Here is a 15,867-nt window from a genome sequence, read left to right as displayed (position 1 = left end):
TGTATTCTAATTAACTGAATGGCATATCTAATTCTGCCAGCTAAGCACATCTATCCAACCTCCCCTCAGTATGAATTAAAGGTCTCATAAAGATTTAAGCAGAGTCCACTTATAGGTCCTGAAGTCCAGCCTAGCATATAATTTTACCCTGGACTTTTATGGGTAGAATATGTCACACATTTGCCTGATCTCAATTACTTATTTTCTCTGAACACAAGAAACTAGAAACAAAATTGTATTTTATTTTTGACATAATGTGATATTGTAGCAGGGATTAAAACTAGAAACTAGAAAAGGACGCGGATGGACTCATGAGTCTGAGGTGTGGCTTTGTCATGGTTCAAATCAAATCACATTTTATTTGTCACATGCGCACTAATGCAACAGGTGTAGACTTTACGGTGTCACGGTTTTCTGTAGGTGAAAGAGAGTCGGACCAAAATGCGGCAATCCATGTTTAATAAAACTGAAGAAACACGAACCAATACAAAAAACAATAAACGTAACGAAAACCGAAACAGCCTAATACTGGTGCAAACTAATACACGACAGACATAAGTACAAAAGGACAATCACCCAACAAAACCCAACACCAAACAGGCTACCTAAACATGGTTCCCAATCAGAGACAATGACTAACACCTGCCTCTGATTGACAACCATATCAGGCCAAACACAGAAACAGACAAACCAGACACACAACATAGAATGCCCACTCAGATCACACCCTGACCAAACAAAACATATAAACATACAAAGCAAACTATGGTCAGGGTGTGACAGTACCCCCCCTCCCAAGGTGCGGACTCAGGCCGCAAAACCTGAACCTATTGGGGAGGGTCTGGGTGGGCATCTGTCTGCGGTGGCGGCTCTGGTGCTGGACGTGGCGCCCACTTCACCATAGTCTTTGTCCGCTTCCTTGGCCTCATAACTACGGCGACCCTACTACATAACCCCACTGGACAGAGGGGCCGCTCGGGACAGAGGGGCCGCTCGGGACAGAGGGGCCGCTCGGGACAGAGGGGCCGCTCGGGACAGAGGGGCAGCTCGGGACAGAGGGGCTCTTCAGACTCCGGCAGCAGCGCCGGACAGGCGGGAGACTCCGGCAGCAGCGCCGGACAGGCGGGAGACTCCGGCAGCAGCGCCGGACAGGCGGGAGACTCCGGCAGCAGCGCCGGACAGGCGGGAGACTCCGGCAGCACAGGAGAGGAGGAAGGATCTGGCAGATCCTGGCTGACTGGCGGATCTGGCAGATCCTGGCTGACTGGCGGATCTGGAAGATCCTGGCTGACTGGCGGATCTGGAAGATCCTGGCTGACTGGCGGATCTGGAAGATCCTGGCTGACTGGCGGATCTGGAAGATCCTGGCTGACTGGCGGATCTGGAAGATCCTGGCTGACTGGCGGATCTGGAAGATCCTGGCTGACTGGCGGATCTGGAAGATCCTGGCTGACTGGCGGATCTGGAAGAGTCTGGCTGACTGGCGGATCCTGGCTGACTGGTGGATCTGGAAGATCCTGGCGGATCTGGAAGATCCGGATCTGGAAGATCCTGGCTGACTGGCGGATCTGGTAGATCCTGGCTGACTGGCGGATCTGGCAGATCCTGGCTGACTGGCGGATCTGGCAGATCCTGGCTGACTGGCGGATCTGGAAGATCCTGGCTGACTGGCGGATCTGGAAGATCCTGGCTGACTGGCAGATCTGGAAGATCCTGGCTGACTGGCGGATCTGGAAGATCCTGGCTGACTGGCGGATCTGGAAGAGTCTGGCTGACTGGCGGATCCTGGCTGACTGGTGGATCTGGAAGATCCTGGCTGACTGGCGGATCTGGAAGATCCTGGCTGACTGGCGGATCTGGAAGATCCTGGCTGACTGGCGAATCTGGAAGAGTCTGGCTGACTGGCGGATCTGGAAGAGTATGGCTGACTGGCGGATCCTGGCAGACTGACAGCTCTGGCTGCTCCATGCTGACTGGCGGCTCTGGCTGCTCCATGCTGACTGGCGGCTCCGGCTGCTCCATGCTGACTGGCGGCTCCGGCTGCTCCATGCTGACTGGCGGCTCCGGCTGCTCCATGCTGACTGGCGGCTCCGGCTGCTCCATGCAGACTGGCGGCTCCGGCTGCTCTATGCAGACTGGCGGCTCCGGCTGCTCCATGCAGACTGGCGGCTCCGGCTGCTCCATGCAGACTGGCGGCTCCGGCTGCTCCATGCAGACTGGCGGCTCCGGCTGCTCCATGCAGACTGGCGGCTCCGGCTGCTCCATGCAGACTGGCGGCTCCGGCTGCTCCATGCAGACTGGCGGCTCCGGCTGCTCCATGCAGACTGGCGGCTCCGGCTGCTCCATGCAGACTGGCGGCTCCGGCTGCTCCTTGCAGACTGGCTGCTCCGGCTGCTCCATGCAGACTGGCAGCTCTGGCGGCTTCTTGCAGACTGGCAGCTCTGGCGGCTTCTTGCAGACTTGCAGCTCTGGCTGCTCCATGCAGACTGGCAGCTCTGGCAGCTCCTTGCAGACTGGCAGCTCCTTGCAGACTGGCAGCTCCTTGCAGACTGGCAGCTCCTTGCAGACTGGCTGCTCTGGCTGCTCCTTGCAGACTGGCAGCTCTGGCGGCTTCTTGCAGACTGGCAGCTCTGGCGGCTTCTTGCAGACTTGCAGCTCTGGCTGCTCCATGCAGACTGGCAGCTCTGGCGGCTTCTTGCAGACTGGCAGCTCTGGCGGCGTCTTGCAGACTTACAGCTCTGGCTGCTCCTTGCAGACTGGCAGCTCCTTGCAGACTGGAAGCTCCTTGCAGACTGACAGCTCCTTGCAGACTGACAGCTCCTTGCAGACTGGCAGCTCTGGCTGCTCCATGCAGACTGGCAGCTCTGGCTGCTCCATGCAGACTGGCAGCTCTGGCAGCTCCATGCAGACTGGCAGCTCTGGCAGCTCCATGCAGACTGGCAGCTCTGGCTGCTCCATGCAGACTGGCAGCTCTGGCTGCTCCATGCAGACTGGCAGCTCTGGCTGCGCTGAACAGGCAGGAGACTCCAGCAGCGCTGTAGAGGAAGGCCCTGGCAGCGCTAAACAGGCGGGAGACTCCGTCAGCACAGGAGAGGAGGAAGGCTCTGGCAGCGCTGGAGTGGCGAGGCGCACTGTAGGCTTGATGCGTGGTGCTGGCACTGGTGGTACTGGGCCGAGGACACGCACAGGAAGCCTGGTGCGGGGAGCTGCCACCGGAGGGCTGGTGCGTGGAGGTGGTACTGGGTAGACCAGACCGTGCAGGTGCACTGGAGCTCTTGAGCACCGAACCTACCCAACCTTACCTGGTTGAATACTCCCGGTCGCTCTGCCAGTGCGGCAAGGTGGAATAGCCCGCACTGGGCTATGCAGGCGAACCGGGGACACCGTGCGCAAGGCTGGTGCGATGTAAGCCGGCCCAAGGAGACGCACTGGGGACCAGATGCGTAGAGCTGGCTTCATGGCATTTGGCTCAACGCTCACTCTAGCCCGGCTGATACGCGGAGCTGGAATATATCGCACCGGGCTATGCACCCACACTGGGGACACCGTGCGCACCACAGCACAGCATGCCTGCCCGGTCTCTCTAGCCCCCCTGTAACCACAGGAAGTTGACGCAGGTCTCCTACCTGGCTTCGCCATACTTCCTGTGAGCCTCCCCCCAATACATTTTTGGGGCTGACTCTCGGGCTTCCTACCGCGCCGCCGTGCTTGCTTCTCCAACTCCATTCTTCTATACCCCTCTTCGCACTGCTCCAGCGAATCCCAGGCGGGCTCCGGCACTCTCCCTGGGTCGACCGCCCACCTGTCTATTTCCTCCCAAGTCGTATAATCCAGACTTCGTATCTCCCGCTGCCTGTTGTCACGCCGCTTGGTCCTGTTGTGGTGGGTGATTCTGTCACGGTTTTCTGTAGGTGAAAGAGAGTCGGACCTATTGCGATCCATGTTTAATAAAACTGAAGAAACACGAATCAATACAAAAAACAATAAACGTAACTAAAACCGAAACAGCCTAATACTGGTGCAAACTAATACACAACAGACATAAGTACAAAATGACAATCACCCAACAAAACCCAACACCAAACAGGCTTCCTAAATATGGTTCCCAATCAGAGACAATGACTAACACCTGCCTCTGATTGAGAACCATATCAGGCCAAACACAGAAACAGACAAACCAGACACACAACATAGAATGCCCACTCAGATCACACCCTGACCTAACAAAACATATAAACATACAAAGCAAACTATGGTCAGGGTGTGACATACGGTGAAATGCTTACTTACAAGCCCTTAACCAACAACGCAGTTTTCAGAAAAGTGAAATATTTATTAAATAAACTATTTTTTTTAAAAATCAAGCGCAACAATAAAATAACAATAATGAGGCTATATACAACGGGACCAGTACCGAGTCAATGTGCATTGTTACAGGATAGTCAAGGTAATTGAGATGATATGTAGGTAGAGGTAAAGTGACTGCGCATAGATAATAGATCATAAACAGCTCAAGTTTTGACCTTGGACTGAATTTAAATGGTTTGAGGTGTTGGTCATGTGACAATAGTCATGACCTCTGGTTGTAATTCCCATGCAGTTGCGATGGTGGTTAAATGTCTGGGTTTTAAATGCGTCCTCGTCATAACATGTCATTAGGTCTGCAGAGCTTGCCCTCTATCTCCATGAGGTTTAATATAGAAGTGATTGGGATCACAGTAAACACAATTTCAGAGCCTCTCTGATACTTTTTCCTGTGATTTTAGATAGTATTACCCTAGGGCCATTAAAACCATACCCTACAAGGTCCGGAGCACTGCTGGTTTTCTGTTCTACCTGATAATTAATATGCACAAACCTGGTATCCCAGGTCGAAACCAGTCCCCGATTAGAAAGGAAGATTGAAAAAAAAGCAGTGGAACTGGCTTCTAGGTCCATGTTAGACCTTGTTATAGTGTGAGTGCAAACGGCATATTGAAAACGACTGCCAAATCAACTCCTTTGATTATTGAGCTTTGTGAGGTGTGGATGTGTCTCCCTCTTTCTCTTTCCTTTCTCTCGTTCTCTTTTATTTCCCTTTCCTCTGTCTCCCTCTTTATCATCAGACTTCTTCCTTGAATTTAGGATCAAGCATGTGAGACATTCTGAACTGGTGTACACTTGCTGCACAATGCAGAACTCTGTTGTAATTGATCAGCTGCTGTTTTAGGGGCTTGCCACTACCGCCCCGTGATGACTCATTGCAGATGTATCTAAGCAACATAACAGTCCATCTGTTTATCGAGGTGGTTTATGACCACCTCAGCTATAACATTACTGCGGAGTAGGAGGTGCAAGAGAGGCAGAAGAAGACTCTAACTACAATATGACTCTAACTGTGCACTAATAGCATGATTAAGTCGACTCTGTTTACTCCCAGTCATCCAGTGGGACGTTTCTGATGCATAATTGAATTAATTCTTATTTTGATGCACTGTTGGTTTAATTGAATGTCTGGTTGCAAATTTAGAGGGGACTGAAAATATTGCTTTATTAGGTTAATCATGTATTTTACAATGGCAGCGCATTGCCTCTGATAAAGAGCTTTGGTGTTAATTATGAGGGTTTGATGCAGCTGGTTGGCGATGATGTTGTGCGAGCCCTATGTTTATGGGTTATTGTACTAAAGCATATCCATGGAAGCTCTTACATGCCTTGAACCCCTTCAGGGGAAACGGTTAATATATAATTAATGAATTCATTAATTCAATAATCTATCCATTTACCCATTCTTTTCTAGAAGTTTGGGTTGAACGTCCAGAGGATGTATGATAACGATGGAGGGATGTGTTAGGGCATCTAGAAGAAGTGGATGTTTATGGTCTGGGCGTTACAAGACCAAGCGCCATGGTTAAGGGCAGAGCTAGCAGAAATGAACCCAACTCTAAAAAAAAATAGGTCCCATGCTTGTCCATAAAAGGCAAGAAAGAAATCAGAACTTACAGATTGTTCTAAATATCTTCCAAAACAACTGCTCACTCGAAAGGATCAATCATTTCCAAGGATTTTCCATCCTCAACTAGTCTATAATGTACATAACGCTAGATTGATATGTTCTACTTTTGCAATGCAGCAATACACTGTGCAACCTAGAATGAAAATAGAACATTGTCAAAATTGCAGTCATATCAGCGATCTGACCTTTCCCCTACTTTTGTCTTTAAACTTAATTAATGTTAGAACTAGTTCAACACTCTTTCTTTTTTTTTACCCAAATTATTGCAATTAAGTAATGAGCACAGAATGATTAGCCAACATCATTCACAGTTACATGGAATTGGATCATGTCGAACAGCCATCCATCTGTCTCGCTCGGAGACGGAGGCTTTGCAAAACTGTGTATTTTAAACGCTGTCCATCTGTTGCTACAGTGTCCTTAGATCACTGCGCAGTGTGGAAAATATCAAGTTCGGTGAATGTGTATAAATCAACATAATGCTGATATAGGAGGTAGGGAGAAAAATCACTAATAAATTGGCACTCTAAAGTCACGCTGGGTTCCAAATGGGTGAAATTAGATTGGGAACGCAGAGAGACCTAGGAGTTACAAGCGGCCGTTCATTTTAGATCCTTTTCAAGATTAGTCAGATACCTTTATTAATTTTATGAAGAAGTGATACAGATTTGATCATAGAGGGCTGATAACCACTTATAGGAATAAACCTGATGAATTACACACACAACAGATCGCATCACACATATTACTGGACAAAGTCAAATGAAAAGTTCAGACCTTTTTCCTGCATTACATTTCTACAGTTTCTCATAATGATTTGGCTTTGGATTGTACCCAGGTGCTCCGTACGTTAAGTAATGCTCCTGTATCTCTTGCTTTTGCCTCCATTCGTTCTCCTATCTTATTGAACCTACCCCAAGATGCCCTTTTTACCCACAACACCTTCCGTTGCTTGTGAATCCAATCCAGTGGCTCTTCCTCCTTTTCCATTGCCCCCTCCCCCCCCCCAACCCCATCATCACACGCTGCTTCTCCTGTCCCCCACCCCCGCCAGGCTCCAGCTGTCAAATGAGAACCCTGGACAGCGGGATTGGCACCTTCCCCCTCCCTGACTCTGTCACCCGGGTCAATGGGCGCCACATTCCTAGATCTGAGTCCAGCCCCGACCGGACAATGGCAAGCGTTCACAGTCCCACTGATCCTGACCAGGACCTCCTCTCGGCCTCTGCTGCTCATTCCCCATCCCATGTGACAGTGCCGTCCCTGTCTGAATCCCAACCACATGTACCACCCACCAGTGCCCTGGGCCACTCCCTGTCTGACTCTACAGTTACTGGAAGAGGTTGTGGACAGGAAGCCCTGAGCCGCCTCCCCAGACCATCCACCTCAGGTAAGACTAGGGGTTCACCTCATATCAACATCCCCGTTACGTCTCCATTCTATACCCTTCTCCCAAAGCGTGCACTTCCACACTCCCCTTTATGCATTAAGAGGTATTGGCTGGACAATGTCCACACCATTGCTCTTATACCAGTATAGTCCCATCATGTGAAGTGCACACTTCAGGGAGAAAAGTCGATGATCGGGACACAACCACTGTTACAGGCTCTGTGTTGTCTCTGGTTCATGCCAATGGTTTTATGTTAGGTAAACCAATGATTCACAGCTGTATATAAAAGTTAGAATGGCTGAGCAGGCTCAGAGGATGTTTGGCCACTATCATGAAACCCAATTTGGTGTTAACCCATCTATAAACTGTGTGTAAAATGAGAGAGGATAAAATTCTGATTCTCGCTGGCTCAATTTGATTGTGCAATGAGGGTGGCAGTGTTTTACTTCAATTCACATCATTGTGAACCTTAAGTCGCCCTCAAGAATTCACTACACATGTTCCACCCTCTTAATCTCAACAGAGGATCCATGTTCCACTTGAAGCTATTCAGTGAAAAGCAAAACCTTCTACCTTTTGTTATTCAATCTCCTATGCATTTTGAATGCTGGACTAGATGGACAAGCCTATTGGTATTCTGAGTGATATTCTGTAGCTCTGCTTAACAAAGGACACTGTGTCCCCCACCCACCTTCACAAAACCCTCCGGATAATACGACCCACAGACCATATCCCAAGGATAAGTCGCTAATACAATTAGACACGTAAACTCAATAGCGACAATTAGCGACATAGATCATAAACCACCTTCTGCCTGTTCATTTACCGCAGCAACACAACAGCACGACGGTGGGCGGTGAGGAGAGAGAGAGGGATCATATGGGCTGAGGAAAGTAATACTAACAATGTACTCGTATAGGGATGAGTGATCTCCGTGATCACGCCTAGGGATTTATGCAATCAGGGAATTAGTGTCTATCTGTGTGACCTCGGTACTGCGGTTAAGGTAGGCATGACCAGCAGCTGTCATTATAAGGAATAGAGAAGGAGCCTAATCTCCACCACGGATTCCCTCACAGGTAGTCAAGAAGATGAAAGAACTATTTTGTCCTCGGCGAGGTACAAATTATTCTGCTGATGTTCCCGCGGTGCCGCCGCCAACGAGGCCCAGTTAATTATATTGTCAGGAGAAGGCAGGGAGTTGTATAGAGAAAAGAATTGTGAAGGAAGGGGTAGGTAGTCATTAAAATTCACACTGACTCAGCTGTGACTATCATTGGATGCTTTGTCATTGGGAGTGACAGTTTGAAGCTGGTATTTCGGGGCTGCTTCAAGTCAGAAATGTAGCGATGTAGTCTCGGTAGGGAGGATGCCATTGACTATTAATAGATGAAATGCCAAACTCTCCTCGCAATTAAAGAAATTGTAGCATAATGCTCATGTTGTACAGCAATGTGCTTTCACAGGTTAACAACTATATTGGCATAGCGTTAGCTATGGATGCATCCCAAATGGTAACCTATGGCCATGGTCAAACGTAGTGCACTATAAAGGGAATAGGGAGCCATTTGGGATATAACCATGAGTCTTACTGAAACTCCGGGACATAATAGCTTTGACATTTTTTCTTTCCTCCGCCCTCTATGTACGCAATGCGTAGGCTCTCTTCCTGGTGTGAGTGTGTGGGTTTGGTAGTTGTCTGTGTCTCATGGTTTGTTTCTCTTTACTTTTGAATGATAGATGTCATCAGAAGGCAGCGACTGAGTCAGATAGAGTTATGCAGCACCAGCCACGCAGTCACTACGGAGGCCCACGAGGTACAAGTGGAGAAGAAGAGGAACACTAAGGATCTAAACTCACCCACTGTAAGGAACTTCCCCAGCACTATTAGGCCTATGTCAAAGTGGTGGTGTTTTGGCAGCAAAATAGACTGCAATAGCATAGTAGCATATAATAGCATTGATTCCTTATGTTGCATGAAATACAGTAAATGTTGCTCGTAGTGGAGGGACGTAAATCAATTATCCTCTGACAGAATAATAGCAGCAATAAGAGAACTGCTAAACTAAAAAATCTACAGTACTTCAAATGCCTAGTGGTTGTGTTTCTGTGTAGCACGTAAGACGCATTATCATCTGTAATTGCGGCTTCCGTACAATCCCTATACAATTTCACATTTCCAAGAAGCATTATCATTATGAAAGAGTATCTCTGTAATCTGTTGAGGATACAGTGATATTAAAGGGATTTCATGAACTCGTGGATACCATTTTTATGTCTCTACTTCCAGTATCAATGAAGTGAGATGGAGTTTCACGAGCCAATGCTAACTAGCAATAGCGCAATGACTGGACATCTATGGGTATCTGATGGCATGCTAGTAGATCTAGGGCCTCATTGCCAAAATCCCAAAGTATCCATTTAAGGCAGCAATTGCTAACTAACGTTAGCACAATTACTAGACGTCTAACAGCTAGTGTGCCATAGAATGCCAGTCATTGTGCTAATGCATTTGCTCGCGAAACTACTAACTTCCTTCATACTGGATGCAGGGATTGATCTATCTATCTTATCTTCTCATTCTGATGTCCCTCTCTTTCCTGAACAGGACAGAGCCCCAAGAGTGTGCACATACTCAGGCAGCAGCAGTGACACCGAGACAGAGTCTGAAGGGAACACGCTAGGCTCCACCCAAAGCACCCTTACCAACAGAGCAAAGACGAGCAACCAAGGTCAGAATCTTGTCTGCATCCCACATCCACAGACACAATATTAATGTTATTTAGGCCTACATCATTTGATTTTAGCCAGTTTATCTTGATTTGGTTGATTGATTGATAGATATATTGATTGAAACATGCTCTCCACAGTCTACTATGAAGAGAAGACGATGAAGAGGAACAGTGTGGGAAAGTTCCCGTCAATCATGGACTACTATCAACATGATATGTTCTCTCACATAGAGAAGGACGAACACAGGGGCAGTTTCTCCCAATACCACTTGTTGCACAACCAGTCATCGCTAGAGGGCAAAGCAGGAGACAGACTAAGCGTAAGTACTTCCTGTTGACTTATGACATACACTGAACAAATATCTGAACGCAACATGCAACAATTTCAAAGGTTTTACTGGGTTACAGTTCATATAAGGAAATCAGTCAATTGAAATAAATTCATTAGCCCCTAATATATGGATTTCACATGACTGGGCAATGGCGCAGCCACGGGTTGGCCTGGGAGGGCATATGCCCACCCATTTGGGAGCCAGGCCCAGCCAATCAGAATGAGTTTTCACCCACAAAAGGCCTTTATTACAGACAGAAATACTCCTCAGCACCCCCTGCCAAATTCTCTAAAACAACGTTGGAGATGGCTTATGGTAGAGAAATTAACATTCAATTCCCTGGCAACAGCTCTGGTGGACATTCCTGCTGAGCATACTCCCTCAAAACTTGAGACATTTGTGGCATTGTGTTGTGTGACAAAACTGCACATTTTAGTGGCCTTTTATTGCCCCCAGCATTATCATGCTGTTTAATCATCTTGTTGATGTGCCACAACTGTCAGGTGGATGGATTATCTTTGCAAAGGAGAAATGTTCACTAACAGGGATGTAAACAAATTTGTCGGCAAAATTGGAGAGAAATATGCTTTTCGTGCTTATGGAAAATTTCTGAGATTTTCTATTTCAGCTCATGAAACATGGGACCAACAGTTTACATGTTGCATTTATATTTTTGTTCAGTATATTACCTTTGACATATCCTTTTGTAGCTCGTCAACTAGATGATCATGGTCTGTTGATGTTGCTTCAGGAGGATCTATTTTGTATGGACCACTTTACTTCGTTACCTTATGTAAGATCATGCATTAGCTCAAAACAAACTGTTTCCATGGTAACTTGCACTCCAACTCATGTGAAAACAAATCGCTGTGAAGCAACATTTGTCCTTTTCCAGCTTCTCCAGCTTTCTCAAAGTGCGTCCCGAGTCCACAAAGCTTGATGTCTTTCACCCTCCTACACAGCGCTGTAGTTGGATTGTTCGGACATTTTCATAAAACAAAAAAACTGAGTCACCTAATGGCTTTCGATCGGCTTGCCCTCTCGTGTCACGGGGTATTTGCCTACCAGTATTTAACTTCACTGAATGACAAATTAGGAGCAGTGACCATGAAATGGCCCTCACCCCCCTTGGCCCCCACTTCTCCTCAGATCAGTGCAGTAGAATAACCTAACACACACACACACAAACACACACGACCTGACAGAAAAATCCATAATCTGCAAAAGGATCTGACTCAACACAAGTTCAGAGAGGGAAGGAGAGCGAGAGGAAAAAAACATGAATATGTTTTATGTTCTTGAACTCTGGTTCTTACTGTTGGCCTATAGAGGCCTTGTACTATGAAAGAGGAGCAGTACTGAAAGTTGCAGTTACTCTGCTAAACTTTTGCTAACAACTTTGCAGGGCTCAGGGTGTATGCCTTTTTATTAAACTTACAACATCATCCTTGCCCGTCTCTTTTTGGGGTCAAACATTTCTAATAGATTCAATAAGTACAGACTTATTCCATTCTGCATTGACTGAACAATTGACTGCTCAAAATTGAATGTGGAGAAACGAATGTCCTTGGCGTATGCTTTGACCCTGACGAAGGCTCTGCCTTGAATAACTGGGAAAAAAATGGAGCTTTTTGTCTTCTCAGCCATTAGTCTACACTTAATAAAATAATTTTGGATATGAGGCTTCCGCTCCCACTCTACAAAGGCGTTTGTGCTAAAATGGCCTGGATTTGACCATTTTTAATGTCAGTGTGAAATAAAGGGAAGTGTGGTTGCTGGTTGTGGACGTGGGGTTGTAAACTGAGGTTTTTCTGACAAGGTTTATGTGTGGTTGGCTGCTGCGGTGATGAGCTGGGAGTTTGAAAGCATGGCTCTGATTGTGATGAGATTCCCTACAGAAATGCAGCGTGTCGGACAGAGATCATGTGCATCCAACCTGCACAGAGATCACCCAAACAACGACAACAAATACACCCAAAGACAGAGCAACACTATGGATTTAATCCTTCCATCTTTTGCTGTCCAATAATTGGTCTTGGAAAGACCTCCACAAGAAAACATCTTCATAAATAAAATAAAGAAACTTTGAAAAGACAGCTAACACAATAAAGGCCTATGAGGATTGTTGACATTGTTTGGTTGAATAGCACTTGACTACTCTAAATGAATCTGTTAATAATTCAATGTTCAAGTTAAAGGTATATACTGTAGATATGTGTTGAATTACAGAAGAGAAAACCTCATTTAATAGCCATGAACCAACCAAGATGATGGTCCCCCTTTCAACCCATTTACTCCTTTTCAACCCATTTACTCCTTATTAACATGTATTTTACCTGAAAGGGACAATGTTTCTCTTAAAGAGACACAGTTGCCCTCCTGTCCACCCATGACAATACCCCCATACATACAGTGGGGTCTGAAATTATTGACACCCTTGACAAAAATGAGCAAAAATGACTGTATAAAATAAATAATACAAATACTGAGCAACAGCATATTGTTTGCTCCCCAAAAAATGGGAAATTCTATTATTTTATACTAATACAATTGGTCAGAGAATTAGATTTTTTTTAAAGAAGTAATATCATTTTTTTCTCAAAAAGGTAGGGGTCACAATACCTCCAATTGCGAGGATAATGGCATTGAGCCTTTTTCTAAATGTTCCTCCATACAGATCTATTCCAGATCCTTCGTCTGCGCTTATGGACTGCCCTCTTCAATTCAAACCACAGGTTTTCAATGGGTTTCATGTCCGCATAGACTGAGATGGCCATTGCAAAACGTTGCTTTTGTGGCCAATGAACCATTTCTTTGTGGATTTTGATGTGAACTTGGGGTTATTGTCTTGCTGGAAGTTCCACTTGCGGCCAAGTTTCAGCCTCCTGGCAGAGGCAACCAGGTGTGTGGTATAAGATGTCCCTGTACTGGACATTTTAGTTCATGATGCCATTGACCTTAACAATGGTTCCAGGACCAGTGTAAGCAAAATAGCCCCATAACATCAAAGATCCACCACCATATTGTACAGTAGGAATGGGGTTCTTTTCTGCTCATGCATTCTAATTTTGACTCTAAACCCACTACTGGTGTGCTTGGCTAAAGACCTCTATTTTCATGTCATCCCAAAAATGTAAAAGCCTGGAGTTTGCTTAATGGCATTATTATAAAAAATAAAATAAAAATAGGGGGTAGATCAGCTCTAATATTGCAAGTAAATTTGGGCTTTCATCAATTTAATTGTTTGCATAATTTCCAATCCCCCATGTATATATATATATATATATATATATAGTTTTTTTAAACATACAGTACCAGTCAAAGGTGAGGACACACCTACTCATTCAAGGGTTTTTCTTTACAACTTTACATTGTAGAATAATAGTGAAGACATCAAAACTACGAAATCACACAAATGGAATCATGTAGTAACCAAAAAAATGTAAAACAAATCTAGACAGCCTTTGCTTTGATGACAGCTTTGCACACTCTTGGCATTCTCCCAGCCAGCTTCACCTGGAATGCTTTTCCAACTGTCTTGAAGGAGTTCCCACATATGCTGAGCACTTGTTGGCTGCTTTTTCTTCACTCTGCGGTCCAACTCATCCCAAACCATCTCAATTGGGTTGAGGTTGTGTTGATTGTGGAGGTCATCTGATGCAGCACTCCACTCTCCTTCATGGTCAAATAGCCCTTACACAGCCTGGAGGTGTGTTGAGTCATTGTCCTGTTGAAAAACAAATGATAGTCCTCATAAGCGCAAACCAGATGGGATGGTGTATCGCTGCAGAATGCTATGGTAGCCATGCTGGTTAAGTGTGCCTTGAATTCTAAATAAATCACAGACACAGCAAAGCACCATCACACCACCTCCTCCATGCTTTATGGTGGGAACCACACATGCGGAGGTCATCTGTTCACCGACTCTGCGTCTCACAAAGACACAGTGGTTGGAACCAGAAATCTCAAATTTTGACTCATCAGACCAAAGGACAGATTTCCACTGGTCTAATGTCCATTGCTCATGTTTCATGGCCCAAGCAAGTCTCTTCTTCTTATTGGTGTCCTTTAGTAGTGGTTTCTTTGCAGCAATTTAACCCTGAAGGCCTGATTCACACAGTCTCCTTTGAACAGTTGATGTTGAGATTTGTCTGTTACTTGAACTCTGTGAAGCATTTATTTGAGCAGCAATTTGAGGTGCAGTTAACTCTAGTGATCTTATCCTCTGCAGCAGAGGTAACTCTGGGTCTTCCTTTCCTGTGGCGGTCCTCATGAGAGCCAGTTTCCTCATAGTGCTTGATGGTTTTTGCGACTGCACTTGAAGAGACTTTCAAAGTTCTTGACATTTTCCAGATTGACTGACCTTCATGTCTTAAAGTTATGATGGACTGTCATTTCTCTTTGATTATTTGAGCCATTCTTGCCATAATATGGACTTGGTCTTTTACAAAGTAGGGCTCTCTTCTGTATACCACCCCTACCTTGTCACAAAACAACTAACTATCTCAAATGCATTAAGAAGGAAATAAATTCCACAAAGGAACTTTCAACAAGGAACGCCTGTTAATTGAAATGCATTCCAGGTGACTACCTCATGAAGCTAGTAGAGAGAATGCAGAGTGTACAAAGCTGTCAAGGCAAAGGGGGGCTACTGTGAAGAATCTCAAATGAAATATATTTTAATTTGTTTAACACTTTCGGTTACGATATGAATCCATATCTGTTATTTCATAGTTTTGATGTCTTCACTGTTATTCTACAATGTAGAAAATATCTAAAAGTATAGAAAAAAAACATGGATGAGTAGGTATGTCCAAACTTTTGACTGTTACTGTATGTGTATATATCTTGTATATATTTTCCTTTATTATTTTCCCCTAACCCTACATCCCCTCCCTAATTGGAGTAAACCAATGGACAACAACAGCTTCCACTTCCAGCTTATACATACTATATACTGTACATTTTAAGGACACAGTTTGTTTCACAATAGTTACCTTTTTGTTAGTTTTTTGTCCCATCCTTGTTTCTGTTTTGTCCCAGCTACCCTTAACCCACCATCTATCGTTGAAGCCCATCCAGTTTTGATTTCTATTTGAGATATATCATTTATGTTTCACAAAAGTTCTGAACCTTTCTATTCTCATAGTTTCTACAGATTGTAAAGTAAAGATAAACATTTTTGCTAAGAGTGTTATTATATTATTGATCGCTTGACCTGGACTTTTCAAATCACCCAGCAGTGCTAAATGGCACTTGGATTCGGTAGGAACTGGTTCTTTGGTCAGATTACATGAAAATAGAGGTCTTTTGGCCACTCACACCAGTGGTGGGTGTGGCACCAACATGAGAATGTATGAGCTGAAAAGAAACCCATACCTACTGTAAAATATGGTGGTGTGACCATTCCCTTTAAGT

General features: G+C 45.4%; 1 protein-coding gene across 3 annotated transcripts in view; it reads left to right on the top strand.

The window, feature by feature from the left end:
* LOC135543501 (nck-associated protein 5-like) overlaps positions 1 to 15,867 on the top strand; it is a 171,682-nt gene that overhangs the window by 149,656 nt on the left and 6,159 nt on the right. For 2 of the 3 annotated variants that reach the window (XM_064970812.1, XM_064970813.1), the window contains 4 exons: positions 7,050 to 7,385; positions 9,126 to 9,250; positions 9,994 to 10,117; positions 10,256 to 10,437. In XM_064970812.1, coding sequence (XP_064826884.1) covers positions 7,050 to 7,385; positions 9,126 to 9,250; positions 9,994 to 10,117; positions 10,256 to 10,437 — 767 coding nt within the window. The other variant, XM_064970814.1, reaches the window with a different exon arrangement.

The sequence above is a fragment of the Oncorhynchus masou genome, chromosome 7 (genome assembly GCF_036934945.1).
Source record: "Oncorhynchus masou masou isolate Uvic2021 chromosome 7, UVic_Omas_1.1, whole genome shotgun sequence".
Classification (NCBI taxonomy): domain Eukaryota; kingdom Metazoa; phylum Chordata; class Actinopteri; order Salmoniformes; family Salmonidae; genus Oncorhynchus; species Oncorhynchus masou.
The sequence above is the reverse complement of the archived record's forward strand: the minus strand, read 5'-3'. Positions and strand labels throughout refer to the sequence as shown.